The sequence below is a fragment of the Fusarium vanettenii genome, assembly GCF_000151355.1.
Source record: "Fusarium vanettenii 77-13-4 chromosome 10 genomic scaffold NECHAsca_52_chr10_4_0, whole genome shotgun sequence".
Taxonomy (NCBI): Eukaryota; Fungi; Ascomycota; class Sordariomycetes; order Hypocreales; family Nectriaceae; genus Fusarium; species Fusarium vanettenii.
In genome coordinates this window covers 100,620-124,682 of record NW_003315837.1, presented here as the reverse complement: position 1 = coordinate 124,682, position 24,063 = coordinate 100,620, and the positions used below count along the sequence as shown (strand labels likewise).

General features: G+C 51.2%; 11 protein-coding genes across 11 annotated transcripts; 5 read left to right on the top strand and 6 right to left on the bottom strand.

Moving 5' to 3' along the window:
- Positions 1 to 597: 597 nt before the first annotated feature.
- On the bottom strand, positions 598 to 929 carry NECHADRAFT_9913 (uncharacterized protein; the record flags this gene model as incomplete). The annotated part of the gene is made up of 2 exons (XM_003041100.1): positions 598 to 644; positions 692 to 929. Coding segments are annotated over 2 exons (285 nt in total), but the record flags the coding sequence as incomplete, so codon positions are not given.
- A 2,215-nt stretch (positions 930 to 3,144) lies between these two features.
- On the bottom strand, positions 3,145 to 4,030 carry NECHADRAFT_97054 (uncharacterized protein; the record flags this gene model as incomplete). Its single annotated transcript, XM_003041099.1, has 4 exons — positions 3,145 to 3,332; positions 3,382 to 3,520; positions 3,569 to 3,949; positions 4,007 to 4,030. 4 exons carry the CDS (start codon positions 4,028 to 4,030, stop codon positions 3,145 to 3,147), a joined length of 732 nt encoding a protein of 243 aa, XP_003041145.1.
- Positions 4,031 to 4,386: 356 nt separating this feature from the next.
- NECHADRAFT_51266 (uncharacterized protein) lies at positions 4,387 to 6,658 on the bottom strand (the record flags this gene model as incomplete). The annotated part of the gene is made up of 3 exons (XM_003041098.1): positions 4,387 to 5,738; positions 5,808 to 6,546; positions 6,596 to 6,658. The coding sequence occupies 3 exons, from the start codon at positions 6,656 to 6,658 to the stop codon at positions 4,387 to 4,389; spliced, it is 2,154 nt and encodes a 717-aa protein (XP_003041144.1).
- A 967-nt stretch (positions 6,659 to 7,625) lies between these two features.
- NECHADRAFT_51160 (uncharacterized protein) lies at positions 7,626 to 9,302 on the top strand (the record flags this gene model as incomplete). The annotated part of the gene is made up of 2 exons (XM_003041130.1): positions 7,626 to 7,763; positions 7,848 to 9,302. 2 exons carry the CDS (start codon positions 7,626 to 7,628, stop codon positions 9,300 to 9,302), a joined length of 1,593 nt encoding a protein of 530 aa, XP_003041176.1.
- Positions 9,303 to 10,041: 739 nt separating this feature from the next.
- On the top strand, positions 10,042 to 10,854 carry NECHADRAFT_86200 (uncharacterized protein; the record flags this gene model as incomplete). Its single annotated transcript, XM_003041129.1, has 1 exon — positions 10,042 to 10,854. One exon carries the CDS (start codon positions 10,042 to 10,044, stop codon positions 10,852 to 10,854), a length of 813 nt encoding a protein of 270 aa, XP_003041175.1.
- Positions 10,855 to 13,103: 2,249 nt separating this feature from the next.
- Positions 13,104 to 15,329, top strand: NECHADRAFT_51169 (uncharacterized protein; the record flags this gene model as incomplete). Its single annotated transcript, XM_003041128.1, has 4 exons — positions 13,104 to 13,498; positions 13,884 to 14,239; positions 14,287 to 15,196; positions 15,251 to 15,329. Coding segments are annotated over 4 exons (1,740 nt in total), but the record flags the coding sequence as incomplete, so codon positions are not given.
- A 563-nt stretch (positions 15,330 to 15,892) lies between these two features.
- Positions 15,893 to 17,500, top strand: NECHADRAFT_86198 (uncharacterized protein; the record flags this gene model as incomplete). Its single annotated transcript, XM_003041127.1, has 1 exon — positions 15,893 to 17,500. One exon carries the CDS (start codon positions 15,893 to 15,895, stop codon positions 17,498 to 17,500), a length of 1,608 nt encoding a protein of 535 aa, XP_003041173.1.
- Positions 17,501 to 18,006: 506 nt separating this feature from the next.
- Positions 18,007 to 18,441, bottom strand: NECHADRAFT_51144 (uncharacterized protein; the record flags this gene model as incomplete). The annotated part of the gene is made up of 1 exon (XM_003041097.1): positions 18,007 to 18,441. The coding sequence occupies one exon, from the start codon at positions 18,439 to 18,441 to the stop codon at positions 18,007 to 18,009; it is 435 nt and encodes a 144-aa protein (XP_003041143.1).
- A 467-nt stretch (positions 18,442 to 18,908) lies between these two features.
- Positions 18,909 to 19,662, top strand: NECHADRAFT_97050 (uncharacterized protein; the record flags this gene model as incomplete). The annotated part of the gene is made up of 2 exons (XM_003041126.1): positions 18,909 to 19,076; positions 19,177 to 19,662. 2 exons carry the CDS (start codon positions 18,909 to 18,911, stop codon positions 19,660 to 19,662), a joined length of 654 nt encoding a protein of 217 aa, XP_003041172.1.
- Positions 19,663 to 19,940: 278 nt separating this feature from the next.
- Positions 19,941 to 20,765, bottom strand: NECHADRAFT_18557 (uncharacterized protein; the record flags this gene model as incomplete). Its single annotated transcript, XM_003041096.1, has 1 exon — positions 19,941 to 20,765. A coding segment is annotated over one exon (825 nt), but the record flags the coding sequence as incomplete, so codon positions are not given.
- A 428-nt stretch (positions 20,766 to 21,193) lies between these two features.
- Positions 21,194 to 23,817, bottom strand: NECHADRAFT_51162 (uncharacterized protein; the record flags this gene model as incomplete). The annotated part of the gene is made up of 2 exons (XM_003041095.1): positions 21,194 to 21,415; positions 21,472 to 23,817. The coding sequence occupies 2 exons, from the start codon at positions 23,815 to 23,817 to the stop codon at positions 21,194 to 21,196; spliced, it is 2,568 nt and encodes an 855-aa protein (XP_003041141.1).
- Between the last annotated feature and the right edge of the window lie 246 nt (positions 23,818 to 24,063).

Below are 24,063 nucleotides of genomic sequence, written 5' to 3'. Positions count from 1 at the left end.
TCGTGTGGATTATTAGAGCGACTTATGCACTCAATGCTAGGCATAGCGGTGATCACAGAAGAGCTAAATTAACAACCAAAGATAATGTATTAACAATTATAGTCAAAAGAAAGTCCCTCGCCCCTCCCACTTCTTTCTAACTATAAGCTATTGAAGTGAAGTCCAATGTAGTAGCTGCTATGTACCACCTAGTCTATGAAATGAAGTCCTATGCAACAGCTACCACACATTCCCCCGTCAGACCTGTATGGAATACTCGAGAGCCACTTAGAAGGCGGCAAGGGCACCCATGGCGAGCACGGCAGCAGCGCCCATGGGGGCGAGGTGGCCAGCAGCACCAGTGGAGACGGCCTCGACAGAAGAGGTGGTGGCGGCAGCAGTCTCGGCAGCGGTGGAAGGAGCCTCGGTGGTCTCGGCAGCCTCGGACTCGGCAGTCTCCTTGGTGGTGGCAGCGGCAGCAGTAGTCTCGGCGGCGGTCTCGGCAGCGGTGGTATCGTGGGAGTGCTCGTGGGTGTGGTCCTCTTCCTCCTCCTCTTCCTCCTCATCGTGAGAGTGAGTGTGGGAAGGAAGGGGAGAAGTGGCAGTGGCAGAGTACAGAGAGGTGGCGTCGGAGCAGTAGGGCTCGGCGGCGGGGAGGACCTCATCTGGAGTTGGTTAGTATCAAGTAGTGAATGGCTCAAGTAAAACTTACCGATGGCGACGTCTTCACCGCAGGCATCAATGACACAGTCCATGGTGTACTCGTAGATGGCCTCGTAGTTCTCATGATCGCAGAGGCAGATGGAGTCGGTCTCCTTACACTCGACGCTCTTCTCAATGGCCTCAGTGAGACAGTCGAGAGAGCACTCGGGGAAGTAGTCGGCCTTGTCGAGAGACTCAGCGACAACCTGGAGGGCCAGGGCAGCGATGGCAACGGCGACGGTCTTCATGTTGATGGTTGGTGGGGTTGAAAGTTGGAGCTGAAAGCTGAAAGCTTTGAAGGCTGAAGAGGCTGAAGGTGTGTTGATTGATGGACTCTGTGATCGAGGTGAAGAACAGAAATGGGGGTAGTAGTCGAGTGGTTTATATAGATTTTAACTTCCTCCTTTGTCTACCCAACACCACATCTTTACAGCAACATCTTGCTATCTCGACCATGTTGAAACGCCACATATTGGCGAATTGCCGTTTCGGGCCAAGAAACCAGGGCCCAGTGTTCAAGCCACAGCAGTTCGTCTGACGATGTGACCAGTGCGCTGCCAGCGTTTGATCTAATGATCAGATAATTATGATCAGATAAGATCAGCTAATTAGCTCGTCCCACCCAACCCTCACTAGCACACCAACTCAATCATAGCCGATGCAAGCTTAACCTTGTCCCATACAGATTCTGGAAAAGCTCTCAGTGGGATGATGCTAACGTGAACGTGCACCCTAAGGGTCCATCATCACCCCACGGATCAAGCAGCTGAACGGGTCTCCACTAGTGAATTTGCATTACCCCAACCTTTCTTAGACGCACCTTGTCCTTATGGGAAGCTGTCATGCCATCGATCCCACCTACGAAAAATCATGGCGCGACGAGAGCCGTTTGTTCACAGTCGAGTGGGAGTTTCCACAAAGAAGTTATCTTTTGCCGGGCTATCCGCGCCAAGCACAGTTTTGCAAACCTCCATGTCCTTTCTGAAAACTGAACCTTGAATCTGAGACCTAACTGAGACGTGATTGACTTCTCTTTTAGTCGATCAGTATCCCTGGAGTCATTCTCGGTAGCTAAACCCCCACGTTTTGACGTCGAAGAATGCGGAAGACTCTCGGAAAGTGACTTTTGAGATGATCAGCCTGGAGACAGGCCACCCCACGACATGTCCGTGCAGTATTGGCTGGGCTGTCACTCGGGTCAGGAATTTCCTCTTCTGTGGAGGCCCACATGTTTGTGCATTCCCATTGTTCCGACTGCGATTCTCGATAATCAGATCATCCGTTTTTGGTGTACACTGAGCTGCCTGAAGAAGAAAGTCACGATGCTACTGTAGATGAGTGCCTTTGTATGTCTGGCAGAAGCAGGCGAGCTTGGTATTGGTGCATTTTACTTAGCATGAGTGTACTCTATAAGCATACTCCATGACCGTATTCTACTACTGTCGTAACACCGACTTGTATGCCGAGACTGATCGCGGGGAGTGGCTGATGCGAGGATGGCTGAATGCACCGGCTTGAAGGGAGGAAGTGCCGAGGTATCCTTGGCAAAGAAGACCAAGGAGGGCTCGGGTAAAGTGATCAATGTGTAAAGATTGACAGGAGAGCGATGTGAGGCCCATTTTCTCGCTAATAGTCCCTGGACGGGAAACCCCCGGCGATGATTGTCGCGTAGGTTCAGGGTAAGCGACACACCTGCAGAGCAAATGCAGAGATTACGCTGAAGCTGAATGCCCAAACTTCGTCTTGAAAAGAAGGATCAAAGTACTCTGAGAGGAAAGATAGATGTTCAAGATAATCTGCAATCTTCATGGTACTCTGAATCTCATGGTTCATCTACCGGCAGCTGGTTCTTACCAAAACTTCATGACTGCCAGACTGCCCAGAAGAACTGTCGTGAGGGGCATTTTACCTGTCCCAACCCTATGGATACCCATTCTAAACGCCTACCCAACATTGGTTAAACTTGCAGCGGGACCCCCATCTTTACAGGCAGTGTCGGATCATCGCAGGACAGCCCTGTCCCGTCCGATAGGTGCTTCGGTAAGGACTCCGGTGCACGGATGCTCCCTTAGGTCCAGTTGTTTTCAGGCGACCACCCCGGCCACTTCTGGAAGCGACCATTCGTCTAGCGCATGGCCTGACTTGGCCTTTGGGGATTCTCGTAACTAAAGCACGGCTACTTTAAGCTTGTTGGTAACGTCCGTGCCCATCAAGGGACATGCTTATTCGATGGTCTGAGTTTGTTGTGACAAACTTGATATCAGGTGATAAATGTTGCTCGTTCCGCAAGGACGGACTTTTTGGAAAATCCTCATCTTGTTGCATCATATGCGGATCACATACGGACGGACTGTTGATCTCGAATCCGCGATTACGACGAGCAAAACTTGTAACGACGAAATGCAAGGCGAACATCTTTGCAAAACATCGATTTGGAGAAGCAGTACGCTATTACGTTTACCCTTAGCATACCCATCCTCCGTCGGCGTTATACACGGCCCCCGTGACGAATGATGCTTCATCGTTGAGCAGGAAGGCGATGACATGTGCAATCTCGATCGGTTCTGCTCTCCTCTTCTGGGCAGTGACTTGAAGTCCGCGTTTCACATCCTCTGGATTCTCGCCCCTGGACATGGGAGTATTGACAGAACCTGGCACGTTGGTTAGTCGCTATGCAGTTGAAGGATCATGCAGACTTACCTGGAGAAACACAGTTGACTCTGATATGTTGGTTCTCTTTGGCTGCCGTTCTCGAGAGTCCGATAACGGCTGCTTTGCTGGCACAGTATGCAGCATTTCCTGGTGCGCCAAACTGCCCGAAGACGCTCGCAGCGGTGACCTGAAAGGGCTATCAGCTTACTCTTGTGTCGAGTGCGCCGAGACTCACAATGCTAGCACCGGCAGTCATGGCCTTGAGCTCAGCTCTGATACAGTTGAAAGCGCCTCGCGTGTTGACCGCAAAAGTTCGATCCCAATCCTCATCACTATGTTCGGCAACGGGAGTTGCGTGGGCGATAATGCCGGCCATGTTCACAGCACCATCAAATTTTCCGAACTTTTCAACCGTCTTTTCGATCCATGTGTTTACGGATGCACTCTTGCTGACATCGACGACATGATACATGTGCTGGTGACTGCCTTCCAATGTGGCTTTGGCCGCTTTGACAGCATCTTCATTGATGTCGGCCAGTGAGATGATAGCACCGCGAGAGGCCAGTAGCTGGGCGGTAGCCAAACCCATGCCAGAGGCAGCACCTGTGATGCCAATCTAGAGCAAAGTTAACACGGCACCAGCAGAAAAGTACTTCTTGTTCAAGAGTCTCACCACTTTTCCCTGGAAAGAAGCCATTGCACTTGCGAGATTTGATCGGACTTGTGAAGTGAGAAAGCGAGGTTAAAGGAGGTTGGCGAAAGGGATCCGAAGGAAAACTTGTTGAGCCTCATTTCTACCTTCTTTCACGTGGCTGCATCATCAGAGACATGTCGTCAGCGAGTCTGCCACAAAATGACTTGCCCGAATTCTTTCCAATATCCTCTTCTGGAAAAGGCAAGCATCTCCAAGAGGAAATGAGGCGTTACGGTTGTGTAGCACGAGTTGAAAACTTATACGATCACCTGCGAAAGGGAGAGAAATATGGCCAGATGAAAAAGAGGAAGGTAATGCATGGAAATGCCTTTTTCGTCACCACGGTATCTAATATTCTTCTACCCGAGTACAATGTTGCTATTCGAGAAACCTCTCTCCTCCCAGACCTTCTCGATACGCTCCTTGGTGTCTGTAAAGATACGTAGACCACTTCGCCGCGCAGAATCCTCAAACCATCGAGAGAACGAACTTCGAATCCCAGAATCGTCTGCTTCACAAGCTGCGATAAAAGCAGGCCATATCAACCTCAGAGAGCCATATCCCATCCCGGCGTCGGAGGCGTCAAACCGCAGCAAGCAATCACGCACTCCAACCACATGTTTTTGCAGCAAGCTCGCGTCTAGGTCATATACTGTGCGATAAAAATAGACTGAGAGAGCATGCTGCATCGTGTCGGATAATGTGTTGAGGAGATTGACGGATTGTTCATGCTCTGGGTCTGCTGGTGCTTCTACAATCCATGTGGATCTTTGGAGCAAATGCAATTGGTTGACCCAGCGCTCAACAGCCTTTGCACGACCGAGGAATTGCTTCAATGCAACTCCAGGTGCTACCGCCTGCTCGTCATCACCGTTCTTCTCTCGTCCAAGACGGATGATGAGAGACAGCATGAACAAATGCAGTTCCGGCACACCAAAGATTTCGGGGTAAAGAGTGGCAGACCAGATGCCTGGGCACTCTAGATGCAAGTCATTTTCGCCCTCTTCCTGCCCTTTGACTTTGAGCATCTCAGCATCAAGGTTACTCCATTCACTGAGACGGAAAGAGAGACTATCCTGGCTATATGCAACCGCACCGCTTGACTCAATAGTCTGGCGAACACGGCTGCGATGAGCCAAGTGGGATCTGCTCTCCGTAAAAGTGCTTTCATGGGAAAGTCGTTCAAAGACATAACAATGATGTAGTAGCCGAACCTTTCTCGACTTTCTTCGGTTGAGACCCCTGAGACGGATAAACTGCTCTGTTTCCAGAAAGTAGTACTCCGCATCGTCTCGGTTCCCAGAAAGAATAGAGATCTGAACCATGGTGAGGAGAGCCATAAGGATGGACTTGTACTTGGCTGTCTTGGGGATGTTGTATGCAGTTTCTAGCATTAGACGGACATGTAGACGGGCACGCTGGTGGTATGTCTTGCCCTGATCCAGCCATCTGGTCGAGCTATAGATACCACCGAGACTAAACGCACTGATGGCTAATGTCCCGAAGAACGCGCATAGACTTGCATTGTCCATATCTTCCCCAAGAGTCAGAGCTGCTAAGCAGCTCTTCACATGAGGTAAGAATAGGACATGCCATGGTGTCTTGCTATGACGATAAGGCGTTAAACCGCGGAGAACAGTAGTAGCATAGTGTTTCAACAAGAAAACGGCATCTTGAGGAACATTGTTCTCGAGACTAAGGGAAACCGGCCCTGAGCTTGGCGTAGAGGAAGAACAACTTGGAGAGTCGTTAGGTGCCACTCGCGACATCTGGAGTCCACTCGAAGGAGGCGCTGGTGTTGGCGGATGGTGAGAAGTCGAAGTAGTCCGTCTATCAGTCGTCTGTGAGACCCCGGCCCATGGATCTATTGTTTCAACCCCCATAGTGTCCCACCACTCGGGGATCTCCAGATGTCCGGCCATATCCAGCAAGTCGACCATAGGAATTCCATCGAGCACTTTGAGCCAGTCCCCTCTGGAACCAGGAGGGGTTTGATATCCGGAGAGTCGACCTCTGCGCCCTGATATTTTTGGTGATAGCGTGGCGAGTTCTACCGATGGTGATATAAAGTCTACATGGCTATCATCATCTTGGGGGAGGGATTCCTCCTCGCCAGGAAACGCATCTCGGTCTTGCTGTACTGTTGAAACCTCCTCTGGAAGAGATGGCAAATCTGATGAAGCCGGCCGTGTTGGATCGCCGGTGACTCTGAAAGCCCCAAACGGACCGCGCGATATTTGGACATCTCGAGTCGGATATGTCCCATCGCATTCATCATCAATCTGAGAAAGATGCCAAGTTGCCAATGCTGGAGGAATATCTGCGAGAATCTGCTGGCTCATGCATTCACGCTCCCTTTCAGTAAGCAAGGGGCGACGAAATCGACCAACCCCAGTCATGGGATCATCCTCAAAGTCGAAGAAGATGTCTTTTGTGTAGCCTCCACATGTAAGGCCAGAGACTTGACACATTGAGCAAGTTGGACGTCCTTCATCGCACTTCATGCGACGACTTCTACACTATGGATGAATTAGCTGAGGAAGATAACGGGTGGCTGGGCCCACGAACCGTTACGCATCCGCCAAAGGATCGGCTCCTCCGCGTGCATGCTCGTTTTTTGCTTTGTCCCATGGTCTTTCTTGTGCGATTTGCCATTTTCGAAATGGGATCTGTTCCATGATAAAACTTGCTGTTGAAGATGATGAATATGCCGCAGTCGGCGGGTTCATGTGGGAATGTGCATCAGGTGGGCTTTCGTCAGAGCGCGCAGAGATAAGAGCCCGTCTCGGTTTAGACCCGGGGAACGGATCCACCCCCGCAATTTGAGGAGGCTAAACAGTGATTGGGAAAACCTTCCTTTCTGAGATCCTTGCCTGCCCCTGGACGCGGCTCGTTGACTGTGGATGACGAGGCGGACTTGGATAAGGTTATCGGTTGGAGGTAAGAGAAGAGAGTGATGGGGACCGTTTGGCAAGGGACGATAAGGAGATTCTCTTGGTTCGCCTGTCTTTTCCAGTTCCAACATCGACTGCTCTGCGAGGTGAAGAGCATATCGATTGCCCTTTCTTCCTCTCATCTGTGAGATCCCAGCTAGTCTAGGTTCGCACTAATTACGCCCTATTTCTTACAGTACACCACCTATAACTCGTTTGCTATCACTCCGAATCCCCAGATGTTTGGCATTATCGAGGCAGTCATATGCTGCATTCTCCAGTAAATGCTTGATCAACACGATAGCACTGATATCTCTGCCATTTCATTGTCTGGCATTGGGAAGGTCAACCCGCCGGAGCGATAAGGAGGTCGGCTGATCATGACTCGGCTTCCCTCCTTGGCGTTTCCTGTGGGTCTCGGCCAAAGAGGAAAGTTATATCTTGTGGCAAACCCACCCCGCAGCCAGCAAGACACTGTCGTGATAGGAAAGCCGAGCTCGGAAAGGTCCATGAAAGGGTCAATGGGATATTCATGGCAAGTGATGAGGCAAAGGGCTGTTGATGGCGCATTGTATTTAGTATTCATGTCATCCGTCCCTGTATCAACAAATCTTCAAAGTTGAATCAAAAGTTTATCGTTCTTCCTATCACGTTCACTTGAAGACATGGGTTCCCTGCCGCAAACCACACAGACCTTTGATGTTCTCATCATTGGTGCTGGTCTTTCTGGTCTCTGCTCCCTCTATCACATCCGGAAGCAGTTCCCCGACTGGAGGGTCAAGGTTCTTGACGCAGCCCCTGATGTTGGAGGAACCTGGTACTGGAACTCTTACCCTGGATGTCGGTTCGATTCCGAGTCGCTCTCTTACTGTTATTCCTTCGACAAGGAGCTTCTCGATGAGTGGCACTGGAAGGAAACATTTTCCGCACAGCCAGACACCCACAAATACATTGCGCACTTTGCTGAAAAACACAACCTGTACAAGGACGTCCAATCCAACACCACCATCAAGGAGGCTTCGTGGAGCGACCAAGACAAGACATGGACATTTATCGATGAAGCTGGCAACCGATATGTGACGACCTTCTTCATCAGCTGCATGGGCTTTCTCTCCGCCCCAACGCTCCCTGCGATTGAAGGTATTGAGGACTTCCAAGGAAAGCTCTTCCATACCTCGCGCTGGCCAAAAGATCTCGACATCAGCCGCGACTTTGCTGGAAAGCGCGTCGGCGTCATTGGCACGGGCGCAACCGGCATTCAGATCATTACAGAACTCTCCAAGCAGCCCAGCGTTGCGTCTGTCAACGTCTTTCAGCGCACGGCGAACTGGTCCGCTCCACTGCGCAATTCGCCAATCTCGCTCGAGGAGATGAACAAGCTCAAGAAAGAGTACGATGCAATTTTTAAAATCTGTGCTGAGAGTTCGTCTGGCTTCATGCATCAAGCTGACCCTCGAAAGTCGTCTGAGGTGACGGACGAGGAGCGCCTTGCTCACTGGGAGAAGCTCTACAATGCACCCGGATTTGGAAAGTGGCTGGGTGTCTTTTCGGATACCTACACAGACCGTCACGCCAATGGCTTGTACTCCAAGTTCATGGCGGACAAGATCCGACAGCGAGTCAATGATCCCGTTGTGGCAGAGAGTCTGATTCCCAAGAACCATGGCTTCGGCACCCGACGTGTTCCAATGGAGAGTGGCTATTTTGAGGCCTTCAACAAGCCCAACGTGCACCTTGTCGATCTGCAAAAGACACCAATTGACCGAGTCACACCAACTGGCATCTTGACAAATGATGGTCAAGAGCACAAGCTGGACATTTTGATCTGCGCGACGGGCTTCAATGCCATCACAGGTGCTTTCAGTGCTATTGAATGGCATGGCAAGGACAATCGCCCTCTTATCGCTACCAGCGATAGCCCCAAGGGCGACCAGGCTATTTGGGTTGATCACAGGCCGAGCACTTTCCTCGGAATGACAGTCCACAACATGCCCAACATGTTCATGGTTCTTGGTCCTCATCAACCCTTTGGCAATGCCACGCGCAGCATTGAGTTTGCTGTCAGGGTCATCTCCAAATTGCTGCAGCACTGCAAGGACAACAACTACAACTACGTCGAACCCACGCAAGAGTCTGTTGATCAGTGGACGGACCACGTTGTCGAGTGTAGCAAGAGCCAGACGCTCATGAATGAGATTGACAGCTGGATGACTGGTGTCAACAAAAACGTCAAAGGCAAGACGGTCAGAAACGTCGCGAGGTACAGTGGGAGTGCAATCGAGTTCCGTCGTCGGTGTGACGAGGTCAGAAAGTTGGGCTACAAGGGGTTTGTGTTTGCCTAGAATTAGAGCTGTAGTCAAGGGAAAAATTGTAGCGTTGATTCAAATATTTTGCACGGTATCTTTTAGTTCGAATTAATTGTCTTGCCTACAATTGTGATCCATACTCTGGCGAAGAAGAGAAGCATCATCACCATCAACAACGGTATGACGCCAACGACGGCACGCGGATGTCTACGTTACCGATAGACCTACCCAGGCATGCCAAATCGGACTAAAAACTCGATAAATCGGTGCAGTTGCATCGGAGTCGGCAACTGCGCGGAAACACTGTCGTTGACTTGCGTATCTCGACACGGAGATACACGATAACCCCTCCTTGATCTCGAATCGCAGCGACATCCCGCCATGCTCACGGCCTTGCCGCTCCATCTCCGATTCTAAGCGTATCTCTTCAATCTATGGAAAGGACGCCACATGCTGCCGCATGACCCCTCCTGACTGATGGGGAAAGTCTTGACAGAGATCTGGTGTGTGGGGGCGATAGCCACTAACGAAGTAGGCAAGCTTCTCCAGATCACCCGGATCTCGGCCGCGATACTGACATGGGGGATGATATCGGCTACTAAACATGAAATCCGGGGTTATTATATATGCCTATTGCTGTGTTGCTTTTCAGGTATCAGTCAACATCTCAGTCACTCTACTTCACCTCTAATTCTGCAAAACAATAGCCATTTTCCCTCATCTACATCACCTATCACTCTTCCTCACCATCTCGACATTCTCAGTACAACACACAATGGACGTTCCTGGCTTCGCATTGATCACTGGAGGCGCATCTGGTATTGGACGAGCATGTGCCAAGGCCTTTGCAAGGGAGGGTTCAGCAGGACTCTGCCTCATCGATCTCAACCAGGAAGCCTTGGAGGCTGTCAAGGCCGAGATTGAAGAAGAGCTCAAGTCAAAGGGCAAGACCTGTCCCGTTGAGATTTACCCTTCAGACGTTACAAATGAGGATCGGATCAACCAAGTTGTTGAGGATGTGGCAAAGAAGTTTGGCAGAATTGACTATGTGGTCAACGCTGCGGGAATTGCCATGAAGCATCAGGGCGGAGTGGCTTTCGCTCATACGGCCGATTGGAATCGAGTTGTCAGCATCAACCTTACTGGCACATTCTTTGTGCTAAGAGCTGCCGCGAAGATCATGTTGAAGCAAGAGCCCATCCGATCTTCGATCAATGGCCGAGCCCTTCAGCGTGGATCCATCATCAACTTTTCATCAATCCAGGGTGTTGTTGGTATTCCTCTTTCCACATCTTACACTGCCGCCAAGCATGCTATCATCGGCCTTACTCGATCAGCTTCTGAGGATTACGCCAAGGAAGGACTGCGAATCAATGCCATCTGTCCAGGATATACAGAGACACCGATGACGACAAAGAACCCAGAGGTATTGAAGGCGATGGAGGAGCGGATATCGACTGCAGTCCCAATGCAGCGCATGGGGGCTCCCGAAGAGATCGCTGATGGTGTTCTCTATTTGGCTGGAGGAAGAAGCTCTTTCGTTACTGGATCGGCGTTGGTGGTTGACGGCGGTTACACCCAAAGGTAAAGGACTTTCTGGGTTAGTACTTGTCTCGGTGAGCGCGAAAGAGATTGCTGGCATGCTACGTTCCTTTACAAGGTTGGCTTTAGATGTATCCGCGACCAGGCTAATGGGCTGCCAGGTTGAGGTTCCAAACGAAGTATAGGCCTACCAGCTTTCGAGAGCTAGACGAGAGGAAGAATAAGAAGACCAAGAAGAGAAATAATAAATTGATATGATAAATTGATATGACGGTTACCATCGTTGTTTGTGACACGGCGTGTGAGGGTGATGGGACGGTGTGTTCTGGGTGCTTGAGATCAGAAGGTATGGATCACGAGGTCGCTTTAGCGAAATTAGAAGAAGAAGCTCCAATTGGTGAAATGAAATGCTTCAAAGGTGTATTAATGCCTGCGTGGCATTGTTGTGATGCAACAATGTGCGTCGAGCCTCGGATTCGCAGCAATGTGGCTGAATACTCACTTTTAGGGGATATTTTTGAGGCTTAGACGGGCGATGCAAAAATCTTCATAGCTCAACCTATTCTTAAGGTTGAATGGGGTTCTGGGGCTAAGGGGGATGCAACCTGCACGTAATTGCCATGGACGGAGACAAGGCGAGGGTCAGGGACCTCGTCACCTCTTCCCCTTAGGCTACCAGGACCAGGCTACGAGACTGGGGTGAGATTGGCTACTTAGCCGCAAGGAAAAAAGTTCAAGGTGAACTTCGATATAGGAAAAATCGGCTGCTTGGTTTATTAAGTCGCATCCGATTCTGGACAACTGTCCCACAATCTAATCTCATTCTTCAAGGGCCTGTCACGGATCAAGTCTTAAGAACTCTGGATCACAGAGAGAAAAGACCAATCAAAACGTGATCAATAATGACGGTCAGAAAGATGTCAATAGGGCGCCCTGAACATGTCGACAGGTCAACATTGACAATAGGGCGCAACTGACCCACCCGCCATTTGGGCCAAGCGGAAAGCAGCACAGGGGTGAAAGAAAACAGGGCCGGCTCTCACACAGACACATAAAAGAAGTGAGATGGTGGCCTTTTGGGGAAGCATGTACTTGGAATGGCTCCCCTAGAATCCAGCGCTTAGTCTTAACCGGAGCGATGTAGCCAGCAGCATGGCTGGATTTGCCTTGCAACAAGCTTGGGGATGGAGCTCTAGCTGATAGAAGGGCACTGCCTATGCTTACTCAGAGTACGTTGCCCTGGTACCCGCACAGTCGCGCTCATTCAAAGCGCCCTGTTTGACGATAAGGCGTAGCATTTAGAGTCGCAGGCCTCCTGTGATCTTTATAAAACGGCCCCCCAAGAAAATGCCATTGGAGAGAAATCTTCACCATTAATCATCTTGAACGAGTTAAATGTATTCCTCAAAATGCGCCGCTCCCGCATTCAAAGCATCCATCCAAGTTGCTTGGTCTCCATACGGTCATTCCAGCTGGTCGTGGCTGGCAGTGGGTGTGCCACAGACAGAGAATGAAGATCCGAAAGTTAGGATAGCGCCATCATGCTGAACACCGTAGTAACACTGCACAGTTGACATTCGGAATCTAACTATCGAGACATTGCCTTAGGATATTCATTGAATCTCCTTTCCAAGCCGAGCATCTTGGATTGCTGGTCAGGAGACACTGGTGCCATTCTGGTCGATTGAGGATTAGAGTTGACCGGGCCGGGATTAATCCCTGAATTGCATGAGACAAATCATCGTCACCCGTGACTCAGCTACACCAACCACCCACTCAATGCCAACTTCAAATCGAAACAGGCGGAACGTGCAACCTATATGGCATTGCCGTGGAAGCTGCTGAGATGGCTGAAAGCACTAGGAGCGGTAAGCTCCGGACTGAGCGAGACTTGACCCATCAAAGAGTGCACGCCCAAGACGCTTTCCAAGGTTTGAGATCGGATTCGCCGGGTCACGGCAGCGCCAGTGACATTACGACTGATATCTCGTCCCTGGAGCTATTCACAAACCAACTCGGTCATCTTAGTGATTCAGATGGTTTGAATCCTTTTATTTATGCGGATAATCTCCCCAGGTCTGTAACGTCTGCTCTATGATGTGTGATGGAGGGCTTACGTAGCATTTCAGCGGCGAACTCGACGACAGCAACTTTTCCGGTGCAGACAATCAGGATTCGCAACTGGCAGCCTCTCAAGACCTTGATTCGGCTGAAAGTAGAGGAAATGCGGCAGCGACCAACGGATCCCAGTCCCCAATTAAGGATGCCTTGGCTTCAGGCAGGAAGACTATCCCATCCCTCGGGCCCAAGGTCGGCGCACGGTTCTCTCGTGAAGCACTGAAAATTCTGAAGCAATGGTTTGATGCCCATAGCCATGATCCATATCCAGATGATCAGACAAAGGAAGCACTTCAGCATTTGACAGGTCTGAACAAAACTCAACTCGCCAACTGGCTGGCTAACGCACGCCGGCGGCACAAGGGGTCAGCCGCAGCTCAATATACACCGCCATCGTTTGATCATGTCCCCAATCAACCACTCGACATTCCAAGAGCGGGAACTCCCATACCTCGGTCAGACTCCGAAGGTGGACTAAATCCAATGCAGAGATGGGTAGACTCGCCCCCTGAAGAAGAGCCAGCTCCTATATCGGCCATCGTGCGTGCAATATCAACGAGCCCTTCAGGTTGGTTTTCTGTACTATGTTTCCTCGTTTGCCTAACCGACCTCAGATCTTTCCGAGGACAAGCGATCCAAACAGCGGGACAATGCATACATTCCGGTGCTCTATCCATCTTCCATGAGTAGTGCAGGTACATCCAGTGGTGGTTCAAGCTCATCCGCCTACTCTGCCAACTCCGAAAGACACGAGAGATTTGGTAGAAGCCGTCTAAGACGGAGAAAAAGAGTTCCAAGGAAAAAGGGACCGCTCAAGCCGACGCCATTCGAGTGTACTTTTTGCACGGAGCGATTTCATAAGAAGCACGACTGGCAACGTCATGAAAATTCTGTCCATCTTGGGCTCGAGAGGTGGATATGCTCACCAGAAGAACCAAGAGCCATACATCCTGACAGTGGCAAGCTTTGCTGTGTATTTTGCAACCAAGATGATCCGGACGATGAGCATATCAAGAGCCATAACCCCTCTGCTTGCCAAGAACGCGCCTTTAACCGAAAGGATCATCTGAAGCAACATCTCAGACTGGTTCATGGCGCTGGGTTTGTTGCGTGGTCTATGAACCCCTGGAGAGTCTCGATATCGCAAATACGATCTCGGTGTGGACTATGTAACAGCTCGATTAACACTTGGCAAGACCGTGTAAATCATCTAGCAGATCACTTCAAAATGGGGCATACAATGGCAAGTTGGAAAGGGGACTGGGGCTTCGATGCTTCAATTCTCGAGATGGTCGAAAACGCGATCCCACCCTGTGAGTGGCCCGGAAGGCGAAGCCGCGTATCATTAACCGATCGGCAGATCTTATTAGCACGGAAAGAAGCTCTCCCTTCCCTTTTAGGGGTAGTGGCACGGCAGCCAACTCTCCTCGGACGGCATATGAGCTCTTGAGCTTAGAGTTGATGCACTATATGGAGAATCATTACGAAGAAACTGGGGCACTGCCAGGAAATGATGACGTACAGCTCGAGGCTTGTCGCATCATATTTGCATCCGAGGTCTTGTCATCAATGGAAGAACCTGAAACGAACCCACCCGCATCTTGGCTACGAGACATCATCACATCAAACCCTAGCTTGTCTCAGCAGGCGCTATTCGGGCCTATCCGATCACGACGAGAGAATAAGCTTTCATCTCTGGAAATCAAGGGAAAGAAGAACCTCTTTGAGGGATGTCCGCTCGAGGCTGAATTACGCAAGTTCGTTGAAGCCAAGCAGTTGTTAGGCCAAACGACCATTAAGAATGATGAGCTGCAACATGAGGCTTGTCGAGTGGTCAAGACGACAGAGATTGTGGCCTCGAAGCAGTCATATGATATAGTGGCTAATTGGTTGGTCAAGATGATACTTGAATCCAGTCACTGGTTAGATGGCTTTAGGCAACGTGTGCATCTTCCACCGGCGGAATCATCAGAATCATCGAACCAGCCGCTGATGCTCTCTGCTGATGGCCTTCTTCGCGAGTCGAACCAATGCATTTTGACAGTTGACAACGAAGGTATTGCATCTACCTTCATGTCCGAATCTGGGACCGGCCAACCATTCTGGACTGAAACAAGCCCCTACATGCTCAATGACTCCAATTTTCACGAGCGTTTGGGAAGGGAATTACGTCGCTGGGTATCTTCTACCATGTCTCCACGAAACCCTCAATGTCATATCCCAACGGACGAAGAATTGCGGCATCAAGCACGCTGGATAGCATATGGGGAGTAAGTACTAGTGGTGTCATGTCGCATGTGGTGGTCTGTACTGACTAAACACAGGGATGACCCATGGAACCAAACGCATGCAGATAACCCCGAATGGTTAGAAAGATTCAAGCAGAGCGTCGGGATCCCCTAACACTTGGTTTAGTGATCGGATAGGCAAGCGGGAGGCTGTCGTTTAGAACGGTAGGGTAGAGCACAAGGCCCATATCCCATCAACAGATGCAATGCCATAAAAGCCAAGCATACAAGATTTTATGTTTACCAATACCCTGTACACCTTGATACCTGTATCTGGCATTGATATATGATGAGGATAGTAAGACGGCCAAATTTTACACCTAAGATTCAACAGTAAAGTCTCATCGCATGGACAACGGCTTCATGCGGTATGATAGCAATAGAACCTCTTTCCAGCTCCACCAAGAATGGCCTTCAGGTCTGTGATTCACAGCTCCAATCAATATCTCCATTTTCATTCCGTTTCCAAGATGTGATCCACCGTCTCTTCACTCATACACACCAAAATCATCTCCTCCTGCAGCCTGCACTCCTTCACCCGTCTTTCATCCTCACAAGTTACACCCCCTGCTTTCACAGCTCCAACACAAAGCACGCCACTTAATCCTCACCCGAAAGTTAGCAGCAAAGGTCATTTCGCCCGTCTTTCTTCTCACAGTCTCGCATCGTAGCTTCATCATGTCACCCAAGAGAGCCTCGACGGAGAGTTCAGAGGGTTCGCGCAAGGTCGCCAAGACCACCGAAGACACCGCTACTGCGAACAACACTAACCGCCAAGAGATCGCCCGAAGTCTCATAGCAAAAGGAATCGGCATCTCCAGCGACAACACGGTCGTCAGACGCGAAGATGAGGTTGACACTGCCAGTGTTGCGTTGGAGGTGGCGAGTGTCCTCAAAACCAAGGACGAATTGCCCAACAAGACGTGCAATGCACTTGTCAGAATCGCGTTTCAACTGATTGGGAGAGATCCAGACAATCATGTTGAGCTGGTTAACAAGATCATCGAGCGGATGAAGAACACCCATTTTCTCGAAACGTCCTTCGCCCGCTGGACTGGGCAGAGAAAGACATTCGAGCTTATCAAGACGGCGAGTGCAATGTGCAAGGCTTGGAGAAACTACATCTTTGTGCCAGCCGCACAGTTCACTATCCCTCCTTTCATCATGCTCTACATCATGAAGAGCTACACCGAGATGAGGGGAGACAACGCCAAGCTTCTTGCACGCCACAACACGTTTCGCTACCTTGGACGCTCTATTGACAAGTGGGAATCGATGAAAGAATACCAGGTCATGCTCATCGGACGACGACCTGATGACGAACCTTTCAACCCTGCCGATGTTGCCATGCCCGGATCGGTTATCCCAGGCCCAGGCCTCATCAACACGCCCGATCTCATCGCGTTGGCTCCCTATCCTTCTTCGACAAGCTTTATCTCTGTTCGCAAGGATCTCACCAGTGAAGATTGGGTCTCCATCAATCGAGAATGGCTTGACAAACTGGGGGACCGTCGCGTGGATGGTGCCAGCTTCAAAGACAGGGTCGAGCAGCAGGTCACGGCACAAACAGCTCCTCTAATCCCAGAGATGTACCGGGATAAACTGTGGGCTTGGTTTGGTGAGTTCAACAAGGAAGGTCGAAAGCTGATTGAAGTGGATTTTCAGTCATCAGTTCAGATCAAGACCGAGGTCGAAAGCTTGATCCAGTCAGACGATCCGACCGTGACTGCTCTCCGCCGGATCGAACAACTTCTGAAGGAACTTCCGGATAGCTGTATTCATGATACCCTTGCGATCAAAGAGCAGATCAATCGACTTTTCGCCTACCGGGAGGCTGAGAATTCTGACAGCCAGCGATGGAAGAACGAGGTTCAGCAGGCGTCACGCGCCATGGTTGAAGCAGCAAGCAAGCTCCCCATTTTGGAAGCCTCCGTCATGAATTCGATGATCCAGCGAGTCGAAAGGCACCGACAAGAGGTGATTGAGAAACTGGAGATGGAGATCAACGAGAAATGGGATGCCGTCGATGTCTCGGGAGTTGTCCCTCCAGAGAATTCTGCTGAGCTTATGGTGGAGCTCAAGGAGGACTTCAACATGACTGATGACGACATCAGAGATTGGATTCAGTTAGGTGAAGGCATCCGCGGGATGAAGGACTCCCCCAACGTTTCCATGACTTTTTCCCGCTTCAAGAAGATTGCCATGTCGGTTGGGGGCAACGCCTTGCTGGCCCTTGTTGGCTATGATCAGAAGCAGGCACCCATTGACTTGGAGGAGTCTGTGTAGTGCAATGGAAGGATAAGAAGTATTCTGTTGACGGCCGTGTCGGCAGACGGTAGTGAACAGGCTGGACTGGAAGTTGGTAAAGGAATGGATGGATACCGTGGAGCAAAGACACCACGCAAGACTTGTCATAAGCATTGAGATTATCGGTGAGCATCAGAGCTTTTGCAACCCAATTTGAAGTGTAAAATCATTTTCATGCTGTGACTTGCAACTAAACATACGGCGCCAACTCTTGCTTTCCTCAATAGCTGTTAAACTGAGACATGATTTCCAAGTCATGTGCATGAAAGGAGATTGGGTGTGTCGCTCGGAAGCAAATTTTATCAATAATGCCAATACTGTAGCTCGTACGATGGGACTCACGATCCATGTGAGATACCCGAGTTCCTGGACTCTTCATAACCCCGATGAACCACCCAAAACATTACCGACACTCTGCCGCACCCGTTACCAAGACTGTATCTAACTAGGGTTATCCACCGCCATGCCTCGTGATTTAGAAACTGTTACAAATTTCTCACAGCATAATCAACGGCATATTTATATCCATCCACCCCAAACCCCATAATCACCGCTGCCGCTTTGTCGCTAAGGTAGCTATGATGCCGAAACTTCTCCCTTGTGTGTGTATTGCTGATGTGCAACTCAATGAACGGAATATCTACCCCGGCCAGAGCGTCCCGGATGGCGACGCTGGTGTGCGTGTATCCAGCAGGGTTGATGATTATAACGTCGATCTTGCCCCTCGCTTCATGAATGCGGTCGATGATGGTGCCCTCTGCGTTGGACTGGAAGGACTGCAACTCAGCTCCTAGGGACTGGGCGTGCTCCTTGCAGCTTTCCTCCAGGTCTTTTAGGGTGGTGTGGCCGTAGATATGGGGTTCGCGGGTGCCCAGGAGGTTGAGGTTGGGCCCGTTAATTAGGAGGACGGAGTGGCCCATGGTGGCCAAATGCTTGGGCAGATAACAGCAGGTGATAGCAAATTAGATATTAATGAGATGAGGAAGCTAAGCTGATTTGTAGAACCTAGAATGTGACAGCATAATTTCACCTATGGCTGCTTTGCCCCTTGTACCCCCTCTCCGAGATCTCACTTGAGCGGCTAAGATCTCTGCCGTTTCCGCCTCACCAGGTCCACGGCAGTAGTTTGCCGCGGGATCGGGATCACAGGCACAGGGATATTCCATCTTCCGCCATGCCATCATTGGACGGTTGGAATCTAAATATTACTTTTTGCATACCTCCTCGGGATCTTTTCCGCTGAAGGCGAGGCTGCAGGCGAGGTTTGCATCCTCGAGGGACTCTAAACCATAACTTCTTGTTGCTGTATAGGCAAGACATATTTATTCTTTCCATATGCCCATTTCCAAGACACCTTGGCATCTTAATTGCGTCTCAATTGTTCATCATGGTTGATTTACACAGCCTCCCCATCGGCTCAAGACCCTCCGCCGCTATCCGCAATAATGGGCCAGACCGCCTTGTCCTGGAGCGGCTAAAGCTCAGAGAGCTCGCTGAGGGCTGGCCATCATACAGGCAAGGCGACAGCATCACTAATAGAATCACAAATGATGACGTGCTCCAATAGAGACTCCTGCGAGTGGGAAAACTTTGAATCGATCTTCCACCCCGGCGCCCACGTCTACACCACCTGGTCCGGTCGCGTCCCCTATCAGGATTTTATCACCGCTTCCAAGGCAGGTATGGACAAGGGTGCCTTTATAATGCACCGATGCCACGGCACGAGCACCGATATCAATGCCGAGGGGACCCGAGCGGTAACCAAGCTCAAGGCGATAATTACCCAGCGCTTCGAGGTCGACGGCGCAGAGTTTGACGTTGAGGCCGACTGCCGCTTCTGTTTCTTCTTTGAGAAAGTAGGCTCCCGTTGGGGCGCCCAGCTCGTGCGGCACTGGTACGAGAAGGATAAGATGATTCCGGCGAACCCGGCGAGATTCCCGGCGGTAGACGAGGAGAGGTTAAAGGGGTACCCGCCTGGGTACAGGTATCTTGCATACTGGCAGGAGGCTACGATGGGGGTCAAGGTGTTGTTGGACATGCCGGGGCATAGACGTCATGTTGGGACGCCGAATCTGGAGAAGCATGATTTGCTATACAGGCAGGCGAAGCAGTGGCTGGAAGGGGAGCAAATTGAGATTTAGAATGGTCAAGAAACCTGATAAGGTTCCTAATCTGCAGTAATCTGGTTTAAATCTTTCCTGTGAATATCGGCAATTGACTTCGTACTGTCAGGGATGCAACGATATAGTGGCTGGGATGGAGGGGCCATGAGGTTGAGAATGTCTACCCCTAGACTTGCGTCAGCGTGTGAAGCGACAATTCGTATGTTCTCATGATCTTTCTCTAAGTAATTCTCGTATTTGCAAATAAAACCCTACAACGTCAAACTGAAACCACTATTCTAAATATTCGCCCTCAGCTTAGCCTGCATCGCCGCCCTCATCACCTCCACTGGAGCCGGCTTCCCCGTCCATAGCTCAAACTGCGCATACCCCTGCTCCTCCAACACATCGACCCCCTTGTAGATCTTCCACCCTGGGTGTCCCCTCGCCACCGTCATCAACCCCGTCACCTGCGGCCTATACGCCATCTCTACCAGCACTCCCTCCTCGGCCTCGAACAGCCCGCTAGGTATCTTGTCCTCTCCGAGATCATCCGCGGGTACGCACCCTACAATAATTCTTATAGCTGCATCCTCCACCACGGCGGCCTCATCTAGAGACGAGAACGTTCGAGTCCGTAGCTCGGAGAACTGAGAGGCTAGGTCCTCCGCCTTTGAGAGCGTCCTGTTGACGATGATGAGCTCCTGTATGCCTAGGGTCTGGACAGCATAGCATGCTGCCCTGGCAGCTCCTCCTGCACCGAGCACCACCGCTGCAGACGACTGCAGATCTTGGACGCCTACTTTCTCAACACATCTCTTGATGCCGATCCAATCTGTATTATCTCCGTGCAGTACCCTCTTCCCCTCCGACTCTTTGACAACCACAGTGTTGATGGCCCCGATCTTGTCTCCTAGACGGGAGACTGAATCTAGAAGGCTGCCGATCTGAAGCTTGTGCGGGAAAGTCACCGAGGCGCCGCCAAAGTCTGGGCGGCTGATGATCTGCCTTACAGTCTCGTCGACTTGTTCGCTTTCGTGGATCTGGTAGTGATGTGGAAGGCTAAGGACTTGGAATCCGGCGTTGTGGAGGGCGGGGGATAAAGAGTGGGAGATGTTGTAGCCAAAGATGTAGAACTGCTTTGCTAATTCGACAGCCCGGACTCCTAATGGTGTGGCCTCAGAGTTCGTCACAGACCCATCATAAAGACCGAGGTTGCTCGATTGCGTGGTAGTATCGAGACCCATGTTGCAGGGTGATAGTAGCCAAAGGATTGAGAATAAGCAAGCAGGTAAGATCCCAAGACGTGGAGGTTAAATTGGTCCATTTCCAGTTAAATTTGGTCAGTCGCGGCGTCAATCTGGACCAAGATCGGGTGGGAAAGACCTTTGCCGCTCCGGAATTGGTCCAACCCATGCTTTTACGATCCCACGCCCCCCATCTCCTCACGCAGCGTAGACTATTTCACTATTGTAGAAAAATAGCTTGCTTTAACATCGCTTTTGAAGATCTATACTGCCTATATGAATGCTCCTATACACTCATAGCTATGCTTTATGGTATCCATGTCTTATGACGCTTTAGAGGACAGCTCTCTACTTCTCCTCTCATCGTACGCCCGGAACACTGTATCCCTCATTAGCTTCTCAGGAGCCCGCCTCATTGTAAACATCTCAAACTGCATCATGCCCTGCTCTGGTAGAACCTGAAGGCCATCTACAGCTATCCATCCCCGATCGCTCATACCCCGGACTTGCCTGAGCAACGGGGTCTCCAGTGGCGTGTAGGAAAGCTGCCAGGACACTGTTAGTTAAACAAACATGTATAATTAGAGGCCCTAGATATTACCTCAATCACAACTCCGCCAGTTGGGCTTCCAAGCCAGTCAGGCGGGATGCTCGTGTTGACAGAGCATGACCCGTCAAGATCCCGGGTAGCGACGCATGATACAATAATCGTCGGAGGGTTCGAATCTTCCGGCCAGACCTCGTCTTTTGAGCTGATAACCTTGAACGTGGGGTTTGCGCCGTATTCCGGGCTCTCGCTGCTTCTGCCTCTCCCACAGTGATCCATCTCATCCTGGCCGTCACTTCGGTAAGGCCTGCCATCAAACTGCTTCGCAAGTTCCTCTGCCCTCTGAACGGTGCGGTTGTGGACAAAGATGGTCCCGACTCCAAGCCGAATTAGCGCGTATGCCGCTGCACGAGCCATTCCTCCTGCACCTACGATAAGAGCAGTCGTCCGTCGCTTGACAGCGTTGATGGGAGACAGATTCCGGCGAACGCAAGTGTGAATACCGATCCAATCTGTATTTTCTCCAAAGAGTGCCGCCGTCGGCCCAGCCCTGTTCCTATCCAGCAGGGAGTCCATGGTCGGTCTCTTCATCGACAGCAGTGTGTTGACGGCGCCAATGGCCCTCGCCTCACGGCTCATAAAGGCCACCAGTGGAATCACTTCCCTCTTGAACGGCGCCGTGATACTCGCCCCTCCAAAGTCAGGGTCGCTGATCAATCCCCTAAGCTCATTTAGAGAGTCGTGGGAAAAGACCTTGTAGCGGTGCGGCATGCCAAGCAGCTTGAATGCGGCGTTGTGCATGGCTGGCGAAAGACTCTGGGAGACGTTGTTTCCATAGATGCCAAAGTACTGCGGGTCGAGAAGGAACGACGAGAAGAGCGCTTTTTGGGACTCTTGGACTGTGAGGAGGGAGCTTGATGAACAGTCTGGAGCTAGGCTCCGGACGACGGGGTGTGTGACGGGGCTGAGGATCGAGTTGAAGGAGCAGGACATGCGCCCCAGGCGGCCTGTGTTGTATGCTATCACGGGGATTATGCGCTCTTGAGAGGTCTTGACTTGATGGAGGAAATATTGTACTGTGAAGTTGTCGGCTGTGGACATGGCCTCCTGGCAGATTCGGACCATGTCGCATCCCAGCTCCTGTGCGCGATGGACCAGATTCCATCGTTCTGGGGAGTTCCAACCCTGAGCAGCGGGATTGGGCTCTGTATAATGTGCTAGTATCTTTGTCCGCCCTTTGCAGGCGACCAAGTGGCGAATCTTGTCTTCGTCGCACTCGAGGTCGACGCAGAGATATTCCGGTGCCAGTCGCAGGCCGTGGTGGAGGAGACTAAAGTACGCGTCCTGGTCTATGGCTTCTACGAAGTCAGCTCGCCAAGAGCAGGAAGCGTCAGTGAGTATATGGTATAGCATCGGCAGCCGGATGTTCCTCCGAGCAACGCACATCAGCCGGCTTATCCGGTCTGCCACCGCATCGTCAAAGATTGTCCCCTGATTGCGGAGCTCAGACAGAGAGATTGTGAGTTCCAGTGCATCCGCCTCCATATCTACACCGCGGAATTTGGGCCCCAGGGCCTCGAGCGTTGATAGTGGCATCGTCAGGGCGTACGTGAAACCCCTTGCTTCTGGTAGCAACGAAGAAAGGCTGTGGTGGGCCCTGTACTTGCAACTCTGGCAGTCCCGTCTCATGACCCCGTTGATAAGGTGGAGGAAGTCCTCCTCAACGCTCTTTAGCGCAAGAGACTTCGGGGACTGGTTCCCAGAGAGAGAGGTCGGCTCGGATTCGGAGAGCGACATGTCCGAGAGATTGTAGAACTCGAAGCTCGACAAGCCCCGGTAAGCCGGCCCTGTCCGACGGATGAGGTTCTTGATAGTCTCCACGTCCCATACTCTCAAGTGCCGTTGAATTTCTTCCGCGTCTCGCACGATGTATATGACAGGATGTGTCTTTGAGTATTCTCCGAGCCACTCTTTGCCCGTCCCCTCAACAACACCAGGACCGCAGACAATGACCGCGCCCGTCGGATTATCAAAGAGCATGGACCGCATCAGTCGTAGCTCCTCCTGGCGGTATTGGGAGATGCCGTGAGCGGATTTATACGCAGCTCGGGACAGACCCGTGACTTTGTAGAAATACTGGTCGCCATCGAGGAGTCGGAACCCTAACGCGTTCGAGGCCATGACTGCCAGCGTTGACATGCCGGTTCCTCTCATGCCGACGAGAGCGATAGATGCGCCAGCATTGTATCTAGGGGCGCTACATGTCGGGGATTGAGGACGAGTTGGCGCTCTGGAAGCCGGCGCGCTTGAGGGTCCCGGCTCGCCGATGACGTGGGTTTGGCATGGGGCCGACGGTGAGTTGTCATGCAATCGCGAGGCTCTGCTGGGTGTGGTTGACATTTCTTCGTGAGAGCAGCTGGGCAGACGCTTCCTGCCGACGCTTGACAGTCGTTTCACTCTCAAGACACTCTTCTTTGGCGTTTTCTCACTTTTTCAGCAGCTTGCTTTGAGACGGTCAACAATACTGTCAGTCGTCTCGGCCAATCAGCATGAGGCGGCAAAGATCTTTCCCGGACTGACTCGCGGGCAGAGAAACCTCGTCCGAGGCATGAGGCCGGTCTGGGATGCCAATTCCAGCCAAACTTC